At 46.1% G+C, this 24962-nt stretch overlaps 1 protein-coding gene across 1 annotated transcript in view; it reads left to right on the top strand.

Annotated features, from left to right (window-relative positions):
• LOC146798345 (radial spoke head protein 6 homolog A-like) overlaps positions 1-22034 on the top strand; it is a 199591-nt gene extending 177557 nt beyond the window's left edge. Inside the window, exon 6 of the mRNA XM_085625608.1 lies at positions 21420-22034. Coding sequence (XP_085481734.1) covers positions 21420-21660 — 241 coding nt within the window. The 3' untranslated portion in view covers positions 21661-22034. The remainder of the gene's footprint in view (positions 1-21419) is intronic.
• The last annotated feature ends 2928 nt before the right edge of the window (positions 22035-24962 follow it).

The raw sequence follows: 24962 nt of genomic DNA, 5'->3' as shown, positions 1-24962 counted from the left end.
ACGCGCTCCGACGAAGGAAACGCCGGCAACGCGTACCCACGACGAAAACAGGAAGCAATCAGCTAACGGAAGTCAGGCAAGTGACTGAGGACGGAAATGGGGCCCAGAACTAGAACGCTAAGCGCGTTCGGGAGCGTTTACGCTCCTTTTATGCACGCCCCTAACCTCGTCAGGAAAGGACTCCGGGGCAGGCAGGACTCCGGGGCATGACATATACTACAAAAGGAGATGAGGCCTAGGCCTATTTTTCTCTTTTGTTTCTATGGTTATGATATATATATATATTTTTTTTTGTTTACCGAGGCTCCCATTCCGACGACGGGGAATGATACAAAGCATGAGAATCTATGAAAGTTACCAATACTGGGGAACCAAAGTTACAGGTAAGTAACTTGTTTTCTTCTTTCTTTCTTGCTCAATATTTCCAGTAGTTTTATTTTTTCGCCAACCTTCTCTGTTGATCGATTTATTGTTATGCAGCTCATAAATTGAAAATACTTTATAAAGTGGCCACCTGGTAGGCCATATCTCTGTTGCAGTTCTGGAAAAGTTATCAGTTCTTGTTGATCACAGAGATCCGCGATTGTATTTATACCCTTTCCCCCCCACCTTTTACTGACTACGTCTCCAGATAACACAGAGAGCATTGGCAAATCCCATAAGGGGGTATACCTATTTAACTTAGGAATTTCTATCAGATTGATCACACATTTCCAAACTTTCCAAACTCCTTGTATTGTCTGTAGCTTTGTTTGTTTATAAAACCTCTATCCATATGTTTTAAACAAAGCTTCCTATATGTTTTTCCCATTGATAGCTCAAAGGTTGGTGGTATTCTAACACCTATGGTCGACATATTAATACTAGAATATGAGAATAATGGTGCCACCTGTTGCAAAAAGGCAGCATAGTAATAACGCCTAATATTTGGCACTTGTAGACCTCCTCTATCTAAGGGCAGCGACAGAAATTGTAGGGAACGCCTTATTTTCCCATATTGCCACATAAATCCTGATATTATAACCTCTATCCGCTTCATAGTTGATTCATCCATAGCTAACGGTATACAACGAAAAAGATAGAGCAGCTTAGGAAGAACATTAATTTTTATATAATTACCCCGCCCTATAAGTGTTAGATGTAAGTTATTGACCCGCCGGAGATCCTTTCCGATCGTCTCAATAAGGGGTTCATAGTTACATTCCATAGTATCTTTAACATTGGCACAGATACAGACCCCTAAATATGTTGCTCTATCGGTTCTCCTAGTATCGTTAAATATTAAATTCTGCGTACAAACAAAATATTGTTTTTCCCTTATTCAGTGCATAGCCTGATAAAACTCCAAATTCTTCCGCCAACTGTTCTACTTCTTGTATGGCTTCCGTAGGATGGGTCATAATCACTGCTACGTCATCCGCATATGCGAATATCTTACTTTCATATTCCCCCGTTCTAACAGGAATAATTTTCTCGCTAGCCATCATCATTGTCAACAACGGTTCTAGGTACAGAGCAAACAGTATAGGGGAACAGGGACACCCCTGCCTTGTTCCTCTGGAGATATTTATATTCCCTGACTCCAAACCCATAAGTTGGATCCGTGCTGTAGGTTTGTCATACATTGCTCTTATGGCTCCAATAAAGTTGGGGCCGAGGCCTTTATATCGAAGTACCTCCCAGAGAAACGACCATGACGCCCTATCAAATGCTTTTTCCGCATCAAGGAGGATCATGGCCATCGGCCTCCCCCCGTCATCATGATGTCAAAAAGCGTGATTGCTCTGCGAACATGGTCCGTCGTGTCCCTTCCGGGGACAAATCCATGCTGCCAGGGGGAGACCAAGGTATCCATGATCCTCCCTAATCGGTTAGCCAAGATCTTAGAATATACTTTGTTATCTGAATTTATCAGGGAAATTGGACGATATGAGGACGGGGTGTCGGGAGGCAAGATGGCGGTCTGTTGAGACCGTAGCTGAGACACAGCATGTTTTGAGAGCCCGTCTGAAGTGGGGCTGGGAAAAGAATAGCGGATGATGCCGTAATATCTTAACATTGGATTTTGGAGGAGGCCGAGATAGTGAATATTTACTATAGAAATATGATGGCAGCAGCGGTTACAGGGGGCCGAGAGGAGTACCTGGAATACTTGAGGCCGTTTGGCAGCATCAGCGCAGCTCTGTTCAATCCCGCAGGACTGGCGGGAACGCACCTGAGGTTGCAAGAGGCAGCGGAGTCGCTGATTGTTCTGGCCCGACTTCTTCTGCTGTGTGTGGGGAAGGCGAAGGAGCTCCCGGGCGGCATGTGCTGTGTTTGCGGTGCAGAGAGGTCTTGGCAAGAGAGGAGGAGACACGAGGCTATGGCTCCTAAAATTCATCACAAGGTAGTGCAGGTGACCGGGAAATCGAAGCCGGCTCACTCGGCTGTGGAGACGGAGGAAATGGCCTCACTAGTTACGCCGAGACGGGCATGCCGAGGCCAGCTGCAGCCGTCGAGGTTGCTGACAAAACGGTAGAGAAAAAAAGCAGAGGAGGGGCGGTGAGCAAGCCTCGTCAACCCATTCGGTCTGTAATAGATATGCTGAAGCGAACAGGCGATAATACTGGAGCTGGTGCCGGAGCTGAAGGTGACAAGGCAGAGGGTGACACCCGAGGAGGGCTGCGAGCAGAGCCTGGGACTGGGTCTGGAGCGGATCTAGGAGAGGCACCAGGAGAGAATGACTCTGTGACCCAAGCCAACGACACGGTGAGCAGTTCTAAGACCCCTGCTGTAATTAAGAACTCTAATCAAGGGGGGAAAGGCTTAGAGGTTACTATACCCAATTCTGTCATTCCTGGCTCCGAAGTAAATCACAACATCTTTGAATCCTTATCCGGTACAATGATACATACTATAGCCGAGGTAGTGGATGTTGGGAGTGGAGGGCTGAGTAAATCAATTACGCCTGATCTGGAGCTGGAGATTGATACCCCACTAGCTGTGGGGGGTGCAGGGGTCTCGGTTGATCATAGTGCCTCCTCAGCACCGATAGAGAAATCTGGACCCACGACAAAGCAAGGGGCGCTCCTGACTAATAAACCATGTGAACAGAATAACGAACATGGGGAAAAAATATATAGTGACACTTTCTTTTCTCTCTCGGATGAAGGAGGCTGGTCAGATACGCAGTCAGGTATTCCATCCATTACCAGCAGTAGTCAAGAGGAGAGTAATGACAGTGAGGGATCGGAGGGAAAGTGTGATGGTCGAACGGGTCTAAAGACTACAAAGAAGCTGAAAAAGCAAGCTGGAGAGGAGGAGTTGGACTGAGACTATAGTTCCCCAACACAACTTACCGGTTTAGGTAAAGAAACTTCGGATGTTAGCCCTGCACCTCCATCTCTAGATGTCATTCTTCAAGCTATAACTATGCACAGGGAGGAGACACGCATGGGGGGGCGCAAGATGCAGATCGCCCTAAGAAAATTTCAGGATGTGGCAATAAAACTGTCCAAAACTTGCAGTGCAATGGGGGCCCGGGTAACGGAGATGGAGTCGCGAATTGCAACAGCAGAGGAAGAGATATCTATTACCTTGATGAGAAATAAATCCCACGAAGCACAGCTGGTTGATATAAATTGGAAATTAGAAGAATTTGAAAACCGCCAGCGGCAAAACAATCTCCGTGTATTAGGCATTCCCGAGGGGGTCGAGGGGGGAGACATCCGGGGATATATGCTGACTTTGTTTAAGGACACCCTCCCGGAGTTAAAAGATTGGAACTGGAATACCGAATTGCAACGTGTGCACCGATTTCCTTTTGAACAGAAGCAATCCGAGAGGGAAGGAGCCTTCCCTAGGGCAGTTTTGATCTATGTGGGCAATTACTTATTACAGCAGCTGATTTATGAAAAGGCTAGACCAGAGGCAAAAAGAGTTAGAGGAGATATCTCATATTTTGTACGCCCTGATTACTGTCACGCTACGGTTGAGAGGTGCTGGCATCTTCGCCAGCTTATCAAATCATTTCAGGATAAGAATGCCCAGGCCTATTTGAATAACCCAGCAAGACTCAAGGTTATAGTGGGGGGTCAAACACATTTTTTTTCATCAGAGGTCAAAGCTAAGGAGTTTTTAGTTAGCCTGTAGATAACTTGGCCTGATTATTGTACTTAAGTAACAACGTGAAATAGTTATATTCATTAAGATTGTAAAGAAGGGTTAGGAATTGGGTTATATGGGTGGATGGGCTCTCAAATCTGTGCTCAGCGACCATCAAATCACAGACCTTGTCTGTGCTTCACCAAAAGGGAGGGGGGTTGGGGGGTCGGGGAAAGGGTGGGGGTGGGGCAGGGTGAGCGGGGTGAGGGGTCTGGGAGAGGTGGGGTTGGTAAGGGGGGCAAAAAGAAAGAGCAAGAAATACGTTTTTGGAAAAGAAAATGAGGATGGAGGTAGTGAGGATCAGTAGACCTACAACAAAGCACATTAAATTTGGGAAGAATTGGAAAGGTAAGAAGTCAGGACAATACTACGTGAAAATACGGGGAGTGTAACAATTTGTACGATTAATGTGGCGGGGATGAATGACAGGGCTAAGAGAGACCGCCTTCGTAACTATATTAGACTAATCAATTACGATATAGTATGTCTTCAGGAGACACATATTCCTTGGGCTAGCAGAAGCTTGATAGACATTCTGGGCTATAAGACCGTGGTTTGCTCGTCCCAGTCCTCTAAGATTAGAGGGGTGGCTATCTTGATGAGATCTGCATTGGGATTGGTTAAAAGAAAGGCAGCCGACTGTATGGGTAGATGGGCCCTGGTTGAGTTGGAGATCGGGGTTACAATAGGCACTATATATGCATCTAATCAAGACGATCCCGTAGTCTTGGAGTCACTGGAGATTGAATTAGCAGGTTGGCCTACCCCTGTAATCCTATGCGGAGATTTTAATATATCTATAGATCCGGTTAATGATTCTCTACATGGCTTTGGTAAGACTAGTTATGTGGGTAGGAAGCCTAAGGTTTTTAGTGCACTAACAAATTTAAAAGAAACCCATGGCCTAGAGGATGTATGGAAAGTTAAGAAACCCCAGAATGCTGGCTATACTTATTTTTCCCACCCTCATAGTAAGTATGTGAGGATTGATTATTTCTTAATCTCTAGGAGCCTGGTTAGTGAAGCAGTTATTAAAAAACTCCCAAAAGTAATATCTGATCATAACCCCCTGACTATTACCTTGGAGTTACATGGCCATTCTAAGAAAAGAAGTAGATGGTCGTTCGATAAAAGACTTCTGGTTAACACTAAATATGTCGACCACATCAGAGTATGGGCATTAGAGTTCTTTAACTGTAATAGATTTAGTGCTGGCCGTAATACGGTCTGGAATACTTTTAAAGCTGCACTTCGGGGGGAGACTGTGAGCTTTGTAGCAACGGAAAGAAAAGCTCAAGCTAATAGAAAGGAAACGCTTATGTGCCAACTCACTCAAGTGGAGGAAAAACATATAAGGGAAATTGCAGAAGGAAGAAGGGTACCCGAAACACATCAGCAAAAAATGACTCTAAAAGCTGAACTCAATAGTTATTTGGCGAAGGAAGCCGCGGAGAAATCTTTTTTAACAAGAAACAAAGCCTTTGAAAATGGAGAGACGGTAGGAAGGAGATTGGCGTTCATTACTCGGCAGAGACAGACCCAGACCCAGAATATAATAACCAATATCAAGCAGGGAGATCATATTATCTCAGATGCAGCAGGGATTGTCAAAGAATTCCAAAAATATTATCAGGTACTTTATGAGAATAAGGAGGTTGAAAAACCACAAGAAATTGAAGCATTACTGAATAGAATAGCGGAAATAGATTCAGTGGGAAAGTTAGGGGAAGTTGAGAGAGCTGAACTGGAAAAAGAGATAACCATTGAAGAAGTAGATTTGGCAATGAATGAATTAGCGGCAGGTAAGGCCCCTGGTTCAGATAAATTACCCCTGGAGATTTACAGATTGCTGAAGGAAATTATTACCCCCCTAATGTTGGATTTATTTTTAGGTATACAGTATAATGGAGTCCCTCCAAACTCATGGAAAGAAACAGACATCATAGTATTCCCTAAAAAGGCCAAATCGGTCTCAGCGATAACATACGTGTTACTTGACGAAAAAGCGCTTCAACGCCTCATCGGGGTAGTAAGCACTAAATAAATACAATTATAAGCTGGAATTTGTGGTGCGGGAATAATAAAACAATACAAACACATGAAAATAAGTTCCTTAGAAGACTCCTAGTGGTACCCCAATCAATACCAAACACCATCATCCATAGTAAGCTAGGAGTGGGTTTTTATAATAGACACATTAGAAATCAAACCCCTTTTATTATGGCACTCTGTATGGTCCAAAGAAGAAACCCACTTCCCTAGATTAATCTTAAAAGACTGTCGAGGACTTCACCAGGCTTGCAAAATCCTTTGGCTATGGTACATCAAGAACACTTTGAGGGGGCTTCGACAGACAGAGAGGGATCCATGGGTACACCCGGTGGACATCATTGGTCACCCCAAAAGAGATCTTAGGGAGTATACACTTAAAGCTTGTCAAGAGAAAAAGGGTCCTGTTAGACCACCATGAGGCATCTGTGGGAAGAGATTTGGCACTGAATGACCAGTCCGGATGTAAATCTTACCTAAGTTTAACCCATAACACTTACCACAGATATCTTTTAACATGCTTCTATTTCCTCATTATTCATTGCATAGTTTCTTTTCCAAGAAAGAAAGGGTTGCAGCACCTTGACCCGAAAATGTCCCTGCGATGACAGATCTGAACAGTCGACCCAGCACATAGTACTTTTCTGCAGATTTTATTTGACACATAGAAAGCAATATCTTAAACCGCTTTTTTATCAAATAAATAAGTTGTAACCATCGGACGGAATTTTAGTATCCATATGACCTAAAAGATGTGGCAGTCTGCTACCATGTAGCTACATTCTTTTCAAAGGTGATTAATACTAGACAAACACTTATCAGTGTAAAAAGCGAAAGGACCTAGTGGATGTTTTTTTATCTGATAATGATATGGTGTTGGGGTTGTTTTGTCATAATGAATTGAGTCTAATGAATTACAGCTGGCCAAACCGTAATGCGCACTTAAAAGAGTGCGAACCACTTCTCCTACAGCTCCTCTATGAGAGCCCAGCTCTCCCCGGCCCCTACCTAGCTGAGCAACAACGTAAAAATAAAATGATAATAACAATCATTTTTGTTAGACCTGTCAGCCCTTTGGGTGGTCCCTCCTCATCATTATTTATTTTGTCCCACTTTTGCCTCAAACCCTGTTAGTATTTTTCCTTTTTGGGAACCACCAGACTTTTTAGTATTGATGCAGATTCAGGGAGCCATTTTATCTACCCCTGGAACTTCTGTCTGAGGGCCTGGAGCACAAAATGGTGGCCACCCATTGTCACCTGTGACATCACTGGAACCTACTAGAACCTTCTGCAACATTCTGGAACCCTGTGACAGTTGGAGGCGGTTTGGAATGTTGGGAAGCTAAGCCAGAGTTGACAGTTGGAGCTGGCAGTTGGCACCTGACTGGTGAAGAGAGAGCAGCAGAAACCTGAAGGAGGAAGGAGTGAGGCAGCAGGGGTGGAAACTTGTGCCTGGAGTGGGGTCCATAAACCCACCCTTGATACTAGTCCCTACTGACTGAGCCCAGCCTGGAGCCCTGTGTGGGAGAAAGCAAGAAAAACCATCTTAAGGACTTGGACAGCAGGAACAGGCCTTAAAAGTAAAGAACAGCAAGTACCTGACCTGGTTACTGGTATCTACCTGAAGTCCGACGTCGAGAAGCCTAGAGACCTGGAGCCCGAGGTGGAGAAGCGGCGCTGACTGGAAAGCAGACGTCGTACCCGGAGTCGCCAGAGGTCGAGAGAGGGCGCCGACGGAGGTCGTGGAGAGTACCAGAGGTCGTGGAGGAAGTCACCCGAGGTCGAGTGTGCGGCGTCGACGGGGGAGTGAAGTCCGCCCTCCGGAGTCGCCGGAGACCGAGGTGAAGCGTGCCGGAGGTCGGGAGTGGAGATCGCACTCCGGAGTCGCCGGAACCTGAAGAGAATCGTACCGGAGGTCGGGAGTGGAGGTCGCACTCCGGAGTCGCCGGAACCTGAGGAAAGGAGCACCGGAGGTCGGGAGTGGAGATCGCACTCCGGAGCCGACTGAAGTCGACATCGAGCCAAGACTGCCCGACGTCATCGAACAGGAGGTCGACATCGAGCCGAGGCCGCCGACATCGAACCGGAGCCGTCGGAAGTCGACATCGAGCCAAGACTGCCCGACGTCATCGAACCGGAGGTCGACATCGAGCCGAGGCCGCCGACATCGAACCGGAACCGCCTATCGACGTCGTCAAGAACTGACATTGCGCCGAGGCCGCCGACATCGAACCGGAACCGCCTCACGGCGTCGACACGACTCCAGCGGCGTCGGAGCTTCATAAAAAGGGCAGTAAGTGGAATAGAGGGCGCCTAAGGCCCTGTGAAGCCCTAAGAGACTATCCTAGGGGCTAGAGAGGTGCTGGAACCAGCTTGATTGTGCCAGTGGTGAGCTGAGACTAATACAGAGGGGTTGTGTAGTGTGGGAGAGCCAGATCTCTAGATTCCCCCTTGATCTACCTCAGTTTAGGCCTCAGCCTTGTCCAAGCCAGGGAGTATACCCCTCAGGCCATCCAAATCTCTACAAGCTGGGATTGGGTCAAATCATCCCATAGTACCTCAGGAATGTGAACTGATTTTCAAGTGTCACTGTTGGCTTTTATTATTTATTGAGAGCACTGTATTTATTGTATTTATCCTATTTATTGCCTCACAGTATTTATTGTTTCACAGTATTTATTGTCGCACAATATTTATTGTCTCGCAGTATTTATTGCCTCATAATATTTAATTGCCTGTTATGTAATGCACTTATATTTATGCCTTGATTATTTATGATCTACCTTATTTATTGAATCGTTGAAGTATTATTCATTTGACGTACCCTTCCACAGGAAAAGCCTTGTGTACTGTGATTGTATTATTATTTATTTAATCAGCAACTAAGAGAAAAGAAGATCAAGAGATATATTTTCAATATAATTTTTAAGGTGTAGTGTCGTTTTTGGAACGGATGCACGCATGGTTATTGTGTGGGTATGTCGTATGCTTTCCTTACCGCTCGAGCCAAGCTACCACAGCGTGTCTGGGAGAACACCACCACCACCCTTCCGGTGTGGGAGTGGGTTTTTCTAACAATTTTATTTTTTCCTTTTTGACCTGCTCAGTGGGCCGATGCTCCTCCGCCTTAACGGAGGGGCCCCTGTCTGTGGTCTGCAGCTGGTATTTTCTACTACTCTATGTCTTGCTTTTCAGCAGGCACTCTCTGCTAATTTGTGTAGGCTCAAAACTTTGACTAGACAAATACAGATCTTTCCTGCAATAAACCTTAATCACAAGAGTTATCTTAAAAATTATTATCATGCCCTAAAAATTGATGGGCATAGAAAGATCTCTGCAGGCTGCCTTTGTCTCTCCAGGCGTGTCTGTTCTGTCCCCCCACTCCTGTCCAATGGTGCCGCCTTGAAATTGGCACCAAGTACAGTGGCACCGATCACATCACCTAAGCCCGGCTCTGATGCAGGAGTGTTATATTTAACAATATTAGTTCTAAAAACATTTTTAGAGACACATTTGTACGGGAGCTTATTAAATAATGATACGCTTATTATCGGACGGATCTCTCACAAATGACATTTATCTACATTAAAGCAAATAAAAAATTTGTGGGCCCCCTGCCTGGAGTAAATTCTGCATCCTTAGTTCGACTGAGACATGCACACCATTTGCTAGTCCTACTGGAACAAAGTTACAGGTTATCCCAGAGCCATTGTGCCACAATTCATACCTGCCAGTGCTGTAAAGCATGAAGATATATGACCTCCAACAAAAATTAGAAATAGTTGAAGCACAGAGACAGATCGATAGGATCCCAACATTTAGGGACAATTTCCATCCAAGAGCAGAGCCCAGCCATATTCAGTTCAGAAACTGTTAAAAGCATAATTACTCATTGAGATATTTAATAAACTGTCATCATCTTAATGTACCAGTCAATAAGCAGCAATAAAGCGATCAGTAAAATGTGATTCATAAGGCCTGTTCTGTTCAGTTGCTCCCACACCTGTCCGTGATGTTCAACATTGAACCCCAAAGAGGTGGAGTGCTGGTGCAAGAACTACTAGGGCTGAATTTCATGTCCTGGTCGCACAGTCCGATAACCAAAGAACAATGCATCTGACTGTACATAGCCAGGAGCGCTCAACAAAGGCCCACCATAGATGATTCTTTGAATTTCAACCGGCCTCTTAATTGCTTGTGATGGTCGGAATTTGCCATCATCTCCTACATACACCCCACCTTAACCCCTTCTTTTATCCCCCTACCAGATGCCCTCAGATTTTCGCCCTAGAAATGCTGTGGACCTATACCAACATTTTACGGATCAGATCATGTTGGCAATGTGCTTATACTTTGGAGAAATCCTTATATATGTTACAAGCACTTAAAAATAGGTTCCCATCAGAAGCACTCTAAGCTCAGTACAAAAAAGGCAATCACAGCAGCAAATTATTTTTGTGCCGGCTATGAAAACGCGCATTACTGAAAAATATTGCCACTAGTAAAAAAAAAAAAACAATCACGGGCTACATGCTTAGAGCATTAATAGCCATCATACATCATTTTTAAGAAATATATTGTATCATAAAATAACTCTGCCAGAGACTATGTCCATGAAAATTCGAGCGCTACGGAATATGCCAATCCAGATTTACTATGCTCTTTAGAGGCTCCGTACTCTGAGAACAGCATGATGACACACTATGCAGGTCATATGATGAATAAATACTATATAATAAATGACATAATTACTAATGTTTATGAAGCAAGTGTATATTTATAAAAACATTTGCATACATGAACATGTCCCTCGGAGTTATTGTGTCCGGAGAATGTGCACCTAATTTACCATGATAAAGAATGTTCAAGCCATCAATCGTAGTCTATCGTACTGTGCTCAGAATATCTACTCATCTAGTACTGTCCATCGAAGGCCTACTGATCATTTATTGCTCCTCATATGTTCCCAGCTTATTGGCTTCTGAAGTTCAACAGAATATTGTGTTGTATTGTAATCGCATTTATAGAGCGCTTACTACCCCTGATGAAGCGTCGGAGTGCTTTATTGGCGGGTAGCACGCTACTCCAGAACCCATAAAGGATTAGTGGTGAATTAGTATAGTGAAATATGAAAGTAATTTGAGTGGTGGGTATGTAATTCAGTAATTTGGATAGAGAAGGGTAGCGAAGGGATAGAAGGGGTAAAAAGGTTAGCATTTATATAGTGCTTGCTGCCCCTGATGAGGTGTTGAAGTGCTTTTTCCATGAGTAGAACGCTACTCTGGAACCCATAAAGGCTTAGTGGTGAGTTAGTATACTGAAACATGAAATTATGATAAGTGGGTATGTTAGTCAGTTATTTAGACATTTTTGTTTTTTTGTTTTTGTTTTGGAGGTCATTGCAGTAGGAGGCTTGGGATGAGTAAAAAGGGATGTGTAGGGGAAGAGTTAGATGGAAGTTTAGAAAGGCTTGTTTTAGGGGATCGGTATAGTAAAGGGGTGTCAGATGATGCAAGGAGGGGTAGAGTAGGGGAGAGACTAGAAAGGGTTATTTTGGGTATCATAGTAGTGGTATGGAGTTTGGAATGAAAGAGAGTGGATGTAGAGGATATATTGATAGAAGTATAGGGTGAGAAATATGATAGTTAGTGCATTGGAAAGAGTAGCAGAAATAGGTTTGAGATGAGTCAGAGAGTTCAGGTAGAAGATACATTGAGGGAGGTATAGGGTGAGAAAAAGGGCAGTGCATTGGGTATGCTGAATTAGAAGAAAGTAATACATATATAGATCCATAATGGAAAGTATATCGATGCATAAAGGATGTAAGTATATGTAGATTAAAGATGTATTAGATAAACTCTGGCTTTCATGTGTTGTTGTACTTAAAAATGTATTTTATTATTTTGTTTTAAAACAATTATTCTACATGTTTAGGGAAAGCAGTACACATATATATATAGGTACATATCTATAGTACAAATAATTGCTTATATACAGAGGGATATGCTGTATATTTCTGTTTGCGTATGGTGCTTTTGTGGTTTTGTAGTTTTCTGAAGATAAGGTGGTTGTCCGTGGATCTTATTTTGGGCGGTAAAGAGTTCCATAGTTTGGCTGCTTGAACAGAGAAGGATGTGCCACCCATGTTTTTTTTTGTATCTTGGGATTTTGAGGCAAGGTGCCACTCTAGAGAGGAGGTTCCTTTGTTGAATGTGTTTGGTGATTTTATTCCTGATGAAGAGTGTTTCCATTCCATGTATTGCATTGTGGGTGATACAAAGCAGCTTGAACGTGGATCTTCTGGCAACCGGTAACCAATGCAGGGCCTTCAAGGCAGGGGAGATGTGGTCTCACGGTTTTATATGCAAGAGTAGTCTGGCAGACGAGTTCTGAATCGGTTGTAGTCTTTTCATGGTCGTTAGAGGTGATCCGTGGTACAGGCTATTTGCGTAATCGAGTTTGGACAGAACAAGGGAGATGATAGCTTGGACCTTGTGTGGAGATCCCAAATGGGGGAATATTTGTCGCAGAGTTTTTATAGTAACAAAGCTTGATCTTGATCTTGTCCACCTGGGCATTCATCGATAGCTTGCAGTCCATGGTCATTTCGAGTTTTCTTACTTCCTTCGAGACTTAGGTGATGATCCAAGTTCAACAGGCTAAATCGCCACACGTGAGTATTTCCGTTGTGGAAGCATTCAATTTGAGATGGCTCCAAGTCATCCATTGATCCACGGCTCTGAGAAAACTGAAAATTGTTGAGTTTCCAATGTCTTTGGGGCATTCCAGTTGAAGCAGTATTTGTGTGTCATCTGCATAGTTATAGCTCGTGAGGTGACATTGATTGATTAGTACTGGTAATGGCTTCACGTAGATGTTAAAAAGCATGGGCGAAGTGATCGCCTTGAAGGATCCCCGCTTTTGTGAAGTATGGTTTTGACTAGAAAAGTGGGGTATGGATGACATTAGTTCTGTTTTGAAGGTAGGATGCGATCCAGTCTAGAGCAGTCCCCTCTATGCCGGCTTCATAGTGTCCACTTAAGATGGCTTTCCTATTCACTTGTACAATCTAGTAACTGAACTAGACAGCACAGGGACATATCTGCTCATGCAGATATGTCCTTGCATGTAATATAATGCACCCTGCCTTAGGACTATAAGTCCTGCTGTGGGGGTGACTTACATATATTGCATTCAGTGTCTGTGGGCATGGCACACAGGGTTTGTGCCAAGTTGTGTTTTCACATTTGTCTGCAACATTTCACGCAGCCTGCAATGGCAGTCTGCATGAGTTTGGTGGTGGTTTCCTTAGGGTGGCATAATACATGCTGCATCCCTTAGGGACCCTCTTTAGTACCTTTGTCCTAGGTACCGGGGGTACCATCTACTAGGGACTTACTGAGGTGCTAAAGGTCTTGCCAGTTGGGGAACAACTAAAACGTTACCTTGTTTTAGGAAAAGAGCACTGGCACTGGGGCCTGGTTAGCAGGACCTCAGTGCACTTCAGTCACAATTGCATCAAATGCCAGGCAAAAAGTGGGGGAGACCATGTCAAAAAGGGGCACTTTCCTACACAAACACAATGCTGAATTTGCTTCATATCAACACCAACAATTGCTGTCTTCTCCAATGTTAACTAAGAGAACAGCCAATCTTTTGCCCACAGTACAGCTTTTTCCGGCACTACACAACACAAGGAGAATATTTCCTCAGTATGGAGAGGGAGATGTTTTATGTACCACCATAAATGTCTCAGATTCAATAGCATCAGTGGTTCTGATTATAAAAAAAGGTATGTGCCTAATTCACCCTTAGTACACTTCAGTCTGCTTTTCCACTAGAATATAAAAAAAATCTACATGGCCCATATTACACTATGCAATGGATTTTCCTTTTTTGCGCCAGGCGCACCTTTCAAAAGATGTGCCCTGTGCAAAAGAAGGAAAATGCGCCCTACTGTATTGAATGCGCAGCCCCCAGGGCAGCCACAAAGTCGTGCTGCCCTGGGGCAGCACATTCTAGTGAAATACAAAGTGGCGTTGAAGTAGCCACACCAAGTTTCACTGAGCAGGTGGCAACCTGCCTGCACTTTTAAGAGAGGTGAGAGACCCTCTTGCAGGCGGGTGCAGTGTGTGACTGCACCTGTTTCCAAGGGAATGTCTAGGTGGGTCAATAGTTCCCCCTTTACCCCCTTCAGAGGGCTGTCATCAGGGGGCTTACTTAAAGTGTGCCACCTTTTAGGTGGCACACTATCAGTGTGCCTCCTTACAGCTTCTTTACCTCTGTGCCCGCATCTATAGTATGGCGTGGGTGCAGAGGCAAAGAGATTACCTAATTTGCGTGGGGCTATGGTCCGATGCAAATAAGGGAACTCCCTCTGATGATAGCGCTGGCGCTATATGTGTACCATCACTTTCTATATTACAGAAGGGGTCGCACAAGTGTCTACAGCCCCTTCTGTAATACCAAAGTGCAGCAGGGGCACGCAAAGTGGGGGCAAACGCCTGTTGCGTCCCCAAGGCACTTTGTATAATACGGCCCGAAAACTATTCAAGAAGATCGGAAAAAATTGTCTCTTGTGCATCATGGTACAGATACTTCAGTTCTGATGGATACATCTGCCAGAGGATTCCTCACCTTGTGAATATCCCCTGCGCCAGCATTCCACGGAACTTTTTTCCCCAGCTCTCTACGCCGACGTGGACGACGTCATAATGCATCGGCTCCGCTCGCGACTCCGTATGACGTCACCGGAGCCATAAGAGAGCCACGTCGGCGTGAAGACGTCAGTTCCCTTTTTTCCGCGCCGTCGACGCGCAACGGTTTTTCCAGCACTCTCCTGCTACTTTGTAGTCGTGTAGTGTGTTACTGTTGGAGAAAATTGTCATGTCTTCGACTAGGAAGTCGGTTTTAAACCCTGTAGGGAATGTGGGGGCCACATGTCAATGACAGACCCCCATGAAGATTGTTTGTGGTGCCTTTCATCTGACCACGACGTGGAAGATTGTTCCAGCTGCAGAAGGATGAATCCCAAGACCTTGAAAGAAGAGAGGTAGGAAGAAGGAAAGATCGAGACCGGAGTCGTCGACTTCGCATTCTTCGAAGTCAAAGAAACATCATAAGAAGAGGAAGCATTCCTCTCGGCGCCGGTCTTCGAAGAGCAAGGCGTCGAGATCGACTTTGCCTCGACGTCGAAGTAAGGATGTGTCTCCTTCTCCATCTAAGTCTCCAGAGGGATCTCCTTTGCCGAAGCGGACTCCGGCACGGTCCCTGGCGCGGTCCCCGGCGCAGTCCCCGGCGCAGTCACCGGCACAGTCACCGGTTCCAGTGGAGGCTTCGGCTTCGGAGACCGAACAAGAGCAAGAAAAAGAGCCTTCTCCAGAGCCGGATGATCCTGCGGCGCCTGTTTAGGACACTGCGGCTCCGGTACCAGGTACTCCTCAGCAGGATCTGGGATTATTCCCTTATCCGCAGTTCCCGACTCCGGGTGCGGATTCAACGCATTTTTTAAATGCAATGTATGGGATTTTCCAACGGGCTGCCTTCCCATTCGGCGCACCTACTGGTCCCGTGGGTCCTATGTCATATACTCTGGGAGTGCCGCACCATTATGCTCAGGCCCCGTTTATGCCCTTTCTGCCGATGGCGCCTTCGTGGCAGTTTCCGGTGCCGTCTGGGGATCCATCTCGGCTTCGATTGGATCGACCTTCTTCGGAGCCTTCCTCGACGCCGTTGCCGACTCCTTTGGCGCCGCGTCCGGCGCCGCCGACTCCGGCGCAGCTGACCCCGACACCTCCGGCTCCACGTTCGGTTCCACCGACTCCGTGTACGGCGCCGCCGACGCCGGCTCCTCGGATCCGTTCAAGGAGAGAGGCCCAGAGGGTCTTAGAAGAGGAGCGTTATAGAGTGGAGGTGGAAGAAGGTGAGGTGGATACATCTTCCGACGAATTTCAAGGGATTCAAGAGGCTAGTGGCCTGGATACGACTCCGGAGTGGGAGCATTCTTCCCCTAGGTCCTCTCCACCGCAGGAACTGGCTCCTTACCATCTTGTGATAAAGAAGGCCGCAGAGTTGCTGGACTTGCAGTTACCTCTGCAGAGTATAAACCTAACTTTCTGACGGAGGTGTTACATTCGCCTACCTCGACCAGTGAGCCTTTGCTGCCCTTTAATGAGGCTATTTTGGAGCCAGTTATGGACGTCTGGCGTAAGCCACTCTCTTCGCCGGCAGTCTCCAGGCAGGTGGCGAGAAGATATGGGGTGGCACCTGGGGATCCAGGTTTTCTATCTTCACACCCTTCCCCAGAAAGTCTGGTGGTACAGACCTCATGCTCGAAGCATGCTTCAGGGGCTTTTCCTCAGACCCCTGCGGATAGGGAGTCTAAGAAGGCGGATCAGGTGGCCAAAAATACCTTTTCTTCTGGGAGCATGGCGCTTAAGTCCACTAATGCCACCTGCTTGCTAGGGCGCTATGTATATGCTCTTATGGACTCAATGAAATCGTTAGCCCCTAAGTTGCCAGAAGGTGATAAGGCGTCCATTATGGAAGTGGTCATGGACACTCAGGCTGCTGCAAGGCAGGTGATTCAGTCGGGGCTTGATACAGCTGATTCGGTGGCAAGGATAATGGGGTCATCTATAGCCACTAGGAGGCAAGCGTGGCTTCGTTCGTCTGGCTTCTCTACGGACGTTCAGGCCACATTCGTGGATTTGACATTTGACGGACAGAGGCTTTTTGGTGAAAAGGCTGATTCCGCCTTGCAGAGGTTTAAAGAGAGCAGGGTGATGGTGAAATCTTTAGGTCTGCAGGCTCCTGCTAAAGGATTTGGGCTTAAGAAGTTCAGAGGTTTTGGGAGGTCTTCATTTCGCTCCTTCCGGCAGCCTCAGTAGCAGCAGCAACAGCAGCAGCAGAATCCCCTCTATAGGTCCTATAGAGGAAGACAAAGAGGTCGGAGAGGTTCTGGCCGCAACCCCTCTTCATCTTCTACCTCCTCTGCTCCCAATGAAGCTTCAGGGAAGCAACCCTAGATCCCCCATCCTGGAACATGTAAGACCTGTGGGGGGTCGGGTGTCCCACTTTCTGCGAGGTTGGAGATCTGTTACAACCGACCTTTGGGTTTTAAACCTCGTGGAGACTGGGTACGCCCTTCCCTTTCGGGAGTTTCCTCCCCCTTACCCTCCTTGCCAGGGTTACTGCTCAGAGGACCATCTACTTCTTCTGCAGAAGAAGGTGCTAGCTTTGCTTCAAAAGGGTGCGATAGAGGTGGTTCCAGAGCAGGAAAGGGGTCAGGGATGCTACTCCCGGTATTTCCTGATTCCCAAGAAGGACGGCAGATTGCGTCCGATACTGGACCTCAGAGTCTTGAACTTTTACCTGAAACAGGAGAAGTTCAAGATGCTGACCCTTGCGCAGGTTCTTCAAGCGTTGCAGCAAGGAGACTGGATGGTGTCGCTCGACTTGCAGGACGCGTACTTCCATGTCCCAATCCTGAAGTCGCACAGGAAGTATCTCCGTTTTACGGTTGGGTCGCAACATTACCAGTTTGCGGTCCTCCCGTTTGGTCTTACTACCGCACCTCTAGTCTTCACGAAGGTGATGGCAGTGGTGGCAGCCCATCTCAGGAGGTCGGGGATTCCGGTTTTCCCCTACCTGGACGACTGGCTTCTGAAGGCAGAGTCCCCAGAGATGGTGCAACATCATCTGCAGGTAACATCTCGACTGTTATACGACTTGGGTTTTTCGATTAATGTGCCCAAATCTCACCTGGTGCCCTCTCAACGCAACCTGTTCATAGGGGCAGTACTGGACACTACTGTGTGTCGAGCATTTCCTCCACCTCAAGAGTTCTCGACATTCAGGAGATGTTCCCTTTATTCCACTATGGAGCGGTTGTTCCAGTTCTGAAGGTCCTTCGCCTGCTCGGTCTGTTCGCCTCCTGCATTCTGTTGGTCAACCATGCACGCTGGCACATGAGGGTGCTCCAGTGGTGCCTCCGCAGGCAGTGGTATCAGCACAACAGAGATCTCGGGGAGTCGATCCAGAGAAGCTGCAGCAGATCTATCTTGGTGGAGCGTGGAGGGCAATCTGTCCCAAGGAAAGCCCTTCCATCTACCTCCATCGGTGGCCACAGTGATAACAGATGCATCCACTTTAGGGTGGCGTGCGCATCTGGGGGATCTGGAGATCAAAGGTCTTTGGTCTCTAGAGGAAAGGTTGCTTCACATCAACCTTGTGGAATTGCGGGCGATTCGTTTGGCGCTCAAGGCCTTCCTCCCTTCCCTTCGCGGTCAGTCGGTTCAAGCCCTGACGGACAAAACTACCGCGATGTGGTATGTCAACAAGCAGGGAGGATTGAGGGTCGCATTGTCTCTGCAGAGAGGCTCTGCGTCTATGGTCCTGGGCTCAGGACCATCGGATTTGTCTGATGGCAAATCTGGCCGGGGTGCTGAACGTACGTGCAGACAGTCTCAGTCGGCAGTTCTCCGCCGACCACGAGTGGAGGCTCCATCCGGAGGTGGTTCGTTACGTCTTTCAGACGTGGGGAACCCCTCGGGTGGACCTGTTCGCCACCCGTGAGAACACGCTCTGCCCATCATTCTGCAGTCTCCAGTTTCCGATGCAGGGGGGGTTGGAGGACGCGTTTCAGTTGAGTTGGGGCTCACAACTCCTTTACGCGTTTCCTCCCATACCCTTGATTCCTCGGGTTCTGAGGAAGATTCGCCAAGACGGGGCCCAAGTTATTTTGGTCGCCCCGGATTGGCCAAGAAGGGTGTGGTATACAGATCTTCTCCACCTCTCCCCGTGCCCTCCGCTCAGTCTCCCTCTGAGGGCAGACCTCCTCTCGCAGTCGGAGGGGCAGGTTCTACACCCCCACCTCCAGAGCTTACACCTTCATGCCTGGAGATTGAACGGGGCAACCTGAATTCCTTCTCTCTCCCGCCGGATGTGGTGGATGTTATTTTATCGGCCAGGCGACACTCCACCAAGTCCATTTACTCATATAGGTGGTCTAAGTTTGTTAAATGGTGTGGAGAGCGATCCATTGACCCTTTAAAAGCCCATCTTTCTGATGTGCTTCAGTTTGCTCTTTCCTTGGCTCAGCAGGGCTGTGCTGTGGCCACGGTCAAGGGCTATCTTTCGGCCTTATCGGCTTTTCTATGTCTTCCTGATCAACCGTCATTATTTAAATCTCCGATTGTACTAAGGTTTATCAAGGGCCTTACAAACAAGTTTCCTCCTACTCCTTTTGTAATGCCACAGTGGGACCTTAATCTTGTCTTAACTTTTCTGATGGGGTCCCCATTTGAACCTCTTCATAGCTGTCCTCTGAGGCTTTTGTCCTTTAAGACGGTCTTTCTTGTAGCCATAACCTCGGCAAGGAGGGTGAGTGAGCTTCAAGCTCTTAGTTCTAAACCCCCTTTTCTAACATTACATGCTGAAAGGATGGTACTTAGGACCAGGGCTGCTTTCCTGCCTAAAGTAGTTACTCTGTTTCATTTGGGGCAGTCTATTACTCTCCCTGTTTTTTATCCGCCTCCTTATCCCTCCAAAGAGGAGGAAAGACTTCATCGCCTGGACCCAAAGAGAGCTGTGAGCTTGTACTTGGACAGAACGAAGGACTTTCGTCTGGACGATCAGCTCTTCGTGGGTTATGTTGGTCATTCTAAGGGAAGAGCGGTGCACAAGCGCACTTTATCGAGATGGATCATCCTTGCCATCAAGATCTGCTATGCCCTGGCTGGTAAGGTTCCTCCTGAGGGTATTAGGGCTAATTCAACTAGAGCTAAATCATCTACATCTGCTTTGGCCAGGGGTGTTCCTGTGGCAGATATTTGTAAATCCGCGACTTGGGCCTCCCTCCATACTTTTGGAAACATTATTACTTGGACTCTGAGATGAGGAGGGAGGGCCACTTCGCGTGCTCTGTCTTGCAAGACTTTTTGGTATAGGAAGGTGGACACCCTCCTCCGGGGGTGGGGACTGCTGTGGGAATCTATTCACAAGGTGAGGAATCCACTGGCAGATGTATCCATCAGAAGAACAAGTTACTTACCTTCGGTAACGCTTTTTCTGGTGGACACAGTATCTGACTGTGGATTCCTGACTGGCCCACCCGCCTCCCCGTTGTCCACCTTTGTATACCTTAAAAGTTGTCTTGTTTGAGATGTTGTTATGCTTTCTGGTACATTGGTAGGAAATGCTTGTTTTATTTAGCTTTCCTTTTGTTTATGTACTATGTATATTTGATTGTATGTTGTATACTGTGTATACTTTGAATTTGTCGTTGGTCCACCTGTGTGCCTCGGGGGCACGGAAAAAGTGGGTGTAACTGACGTCTTCACGCCGACGTGGCTCTCTTATGGCTCCGGTGACGTCATACGGGGTCGCGAGCGGAGCCGATGCATTATGACGTCGTCCACGTCGGCGTAGAGAGCTGGGGAAAAAAGTTCAGTGGAATGCTGGCGCAGGGGTTATTCACAAGGTTATGAATCCACAGGCAGATACTGTATCCACCAGAAAAAGCGTTACCGAAGGTAAGTAACTTGTTCTTCTGCCACCAAAACTGTAGGACGTCAGGCTTGTGTTAGATACCCATATTTTAGATCCATAGCCTTTACTGGAATCCTCCCACATGGTCACTCTGGCCCTGTAGGTGATGACGCTGGATGAATACTGGAGTTCCAGGATGCGCCCATTTCATTCAGCACAGTCACGCCAGATCAAGTTTGCAGATTTGGCATCCAAGAAATGCTCTGCACTGATGTGCTACTCCTGCGTTCTGGAGCATAAGCCATGACATCTCAAAGAGGCGGTGCAGAGAGATTAAATATGGTAGTATAAAGCTTCTGCATGATGGTGGCTTCATTCTTAAACATGAATGCATTTTATTTGAAACATCCGTACATTACTTAAGGTGAGCATTTGAATTCCGTGTATAAGACGAGAGACCATGCAGTAAAAAGTTATGCCTTTTGGATTTTTTGCTCTAACTTATGTCATGAAGATGCACGATCAGCTGAATTACTGAAGCTCATTGAATTTGATGCAGTGTGTTGTAATGCCTGTGCCTGGCTAAATTGTTATAAGGTATCGTTTGAGCTCCTTCTAAGTGATATAGCGTTCACGTATATGTAACGGTGCCCTTCATATGTAGCCTTATTGATTACGGTTGTCATTAAAAAGTTAAAACATTGCTTTTCCTTTTTCTCGCTTCTGCCTTCTTAGGAGATTTGAGAATGTGTACTACGGCTGGGGCCTGAAGTACAGCCCGGACAATTACAGCCCACCCTTGCCACCCCCTATTCAAATGGAGTACCCCAGTGGGCCAGAGATCACAGAATCCACCGACCCCACTGTGGAGGAAGAGCAGGCCTTAAAAGCTGCCCAGGAAGCGGCCCTGGCTGCAGCCGAGGAGCTGGAGGAAATGGAGGAAGAAGAAGAAGAAGAGAATTTGGATGATGACTAGATACTGGAGAGGATGGGGTCTCGTGCCATAAGAAATTATCTGTATTATAACTGACAAGATCTTTACATTTTAAACCCATCTCGTAAGCACTTAAAAAAAAAAGTATCTTTCTTGAAAGAGCCCTTTAAAATGATTTGTTTATACTGCAGAGAAAGTTTCCTCTTTGATACCTGATTACAGTTCTATTTATCTATCTCTTTACATTTTCCTGGCTGAGACCAAAGTAAGACTAGCTTTTGGTAAACAGTGTGTTTTGCAGACTCTGCATTAGAACCACACCAAGGGTGTTCCTAAATCAGACCTTAGCCCTTTTACACTGTGCCTTATCTCTGTTCCTGTTATGGATTAATTTGAAAATAAAATATTAAAATAAATGCTGCAGCATGGTATGTATATTTACATCTTAATACAGAGCATGAAATTGGGCTACCACAAGGGCAACCAATCAACCCATCTCCATTTTTAGTTCTCTATCACACTAGCCCATGCCATACAATGTGCGGTCAGTCCTTTGCTAATACTGAATGTCGGTCTAACTCTGTTGCTGCCAGAAGCCTACCAGCTACCTATGTATAACTAAGGCGGCTGTCTATTAACAAATTCGAAGAGCATAAAGTTAAGTTTAGCCCCCAAAGATACATACCAGAGTCTGTGCATAGTTTACAAACAATATTTTCAGAAGCCCAAAGATTCCTTATGAGCTCATCTTAGATGGTTTTGCCAAAAACTACGGTGTGCCTCTTTCTACCTCTTTTCTAACTACACGCCCTGTCTGTTTAGCTCCCTCTTTTATGTTCTATCCTGTGGTCGCTTTCTTCGCTTGTCATTGTTTCCCAGCCTTTCTCTTACTCCTCCTTTCTTCCTTTTGCCCATTTCTCTCTCATGCAGTCTGATATGTCTGGACCCCGTAAAAGCTTATTGCAGGTGTCCACCACCTGCAACCTTCAGCACAAATTAAGCACTGTCAAAGATCAACACAAAAATAACTAACCCAGGGAGCGCCTCTCATTTCTCTTTACAAGCTTGAAACCGTGCAATTTTAAGGATTTTTTGGGCAGATGGTTGAGAGATACAGAGAGGTGAGAGAAAAACAGTAGAGCTCTACGGTGAGAGGGTGAGGTAGGGAGGGCTGAGGTAGGGAGATTGGTTTGAGGTGTGTAGATGAAGCAGTAGGCAAAAAGTGATAGCGAAAGATGAGTTCCTGAATGAGATAGAGAGAGGTGGGATAGAGAAATGAGGTAGACCTAGGTGAAGTTAAGAGGGTTGAGGCAGAGAGGTAAGTACCTAGAAATGTTTAGGTAAGTACTGATAGAGGGGTTAAAGAGAGAGGGAAAGTGTGAGGTATAAGAGGTAAGGTGGAGTAAGGAAAGTGACATGAGATAGAGCAACAACATTTTAACTCTACACATATTTCAAATGCTCTCCTCTAGCTTTCTTTCCAATCATGTTCAGGCAAATCTCTTGCAATCAGTGCATCCATCATATGAAGTCTTTCCAGTCAAAAATATTCTCTCCTGATATATATTTATGATTTTCCTTTCACATGCACATCTAACAGTTTAACAGCCTAGAGTCAGGTGTACAAATGCATTTACTGGTCGCAGACCCTGTGATTAGGTAAATCGCAGGGTTTGCAACCAGTGAATTTGTTTTTTGAATGTAATAAAGCCATTTAGTGACTTGGTAACAGTTTACTAAATCACCAAATAGGTTTAGGAAACCATACCCATTCAGAATTTGGAAGGAGCATGTTTAGGGCGTCGCTTCAAATACAGATGCCTTATGGTATGTATTAATGTTTTGGGACTGACAGCCCGTTGCAAATCATTACAATTTTACCAACTAGTGAAAGGTAGTGATAGCCCATTGGAAATGGAAAGGGGTCCCTGAGGGAATAGGTAAAACAAGATTTGACTTATTTAACAGCAATCACAGCTGTGGTGGTCTGCTTACCCCAGCAGGCCACAATACCTCTGATTGGAACAAATTGTAGTGGGTTGCAGTTTGCGACCCCCTCATTAATATGTATGAGGTATGTCATATTCCGATCCAATCTGATTTAGATTTTTGAGAACGGACCTTTTAGTAATGACAATGGTCGAAACATACAAATATTTACTGGTCACAAATTGTGACCAGTAAACGCGAGCAGATATTAGTATATATGTCCTTTGGGAATTTTACCTGATCTTTTTATCCTAGTCATACTAGTTGACACAGGGATGTACATGGGTAGGAAAAGGTGCACATCTTAAATGGCAATGCCACTGCATTGGATTCATAACAGCACATAAAATGCCAGGGATGTCACACTTCCTTACAATGAAGAGGCAGGTGTATCTAGCCTAGCTAATAGCAGAGCAACAGATTGAAACAATGCCTTACAACTCTTTCTAGATTCGTTTTTTGCTACAGTTGTCATTTACCCATATTATGCTGACTCCAATTAGCAGCTGCTCTGGTGTACTACAGTACTACAACTCGAGCAGGGGACTCTAGTTGGCCAGAAGTGTGTCAGTTCTAATTGCTGGCCTAGGAGCAAGAAGCGGCTCTTTGAGACTGGTGCCAATTTAAAAAAATGCTTGTGACAGAGCCCATGGTCCATTAAGTAGCAAAGCATCGGTGGACCTGTGGGTTAGAATGGTATTTGTATTTTGTATTTGTAAAGTGCGAACTACTCACCCTTACGGGTCTCAAGGCGCTGGGGGCCGTAGTGGAAATTAAGTGAGCTATTGCCCAGAGTCACATGGTGCTGAGCTGAGCTGCCTCCGGAGCCGGGGATCGAATCGTGAACCCTGTGCTCCGAAGTCAGTTGCCCCGGCCGCTGCACCACACCTCTCAATGGTGGATGCAAGAAGAATCAAATCAATGATCCAAGGAAAACAAGCATGATGAGGGGGCTGTATGAGACAAAGGAGAGTATCACCTCAAGAAGGAAGAGGTACTTAGTTTTCCACGAGGCAGGAGGGTTGAGCGGCATCAACAGGAGTGGGTTGAATCAAGTAGGAGACTACCTAAGGGGCCAAACACAAGTGATCATGCACCAGGTGAGCGAGGAACCAGGAGGAAGGCCACCAGGTGAAGGACAAATAGGAAGAGAACAAAGACAGGAGAAGAGTAACTTTGACCAAGACGTCTGAAGTTAGTCAAGTGAGGAAAAGGACCAGGAGGAACAGTGGAAGAGGAGGAACATGAACCAGAGGATTGAGACCAGTAGGAGGACCATGACCACCGAGAGTACCTGGGACACCAGTAGAGTTAGGATGATCTTGAGCAGGTCTACCAGGTAGAGGCCAGCATGG

This window comes from Triturus cristatus, chromosome 9, assembly GCF_964204655.1.
Source record: "Triturus cristatus chromosome 9, aTriCri1.1, whole genome shotgun sequence".
NCBI lineage: Eukaryota > Metazoa > Chordata > Amphibia > Caudata > Salamandridae > Triturus > Triturus cristatus.
This window is presented reverse-complemented; position numbering and strand designations above follow the sequence as displayed.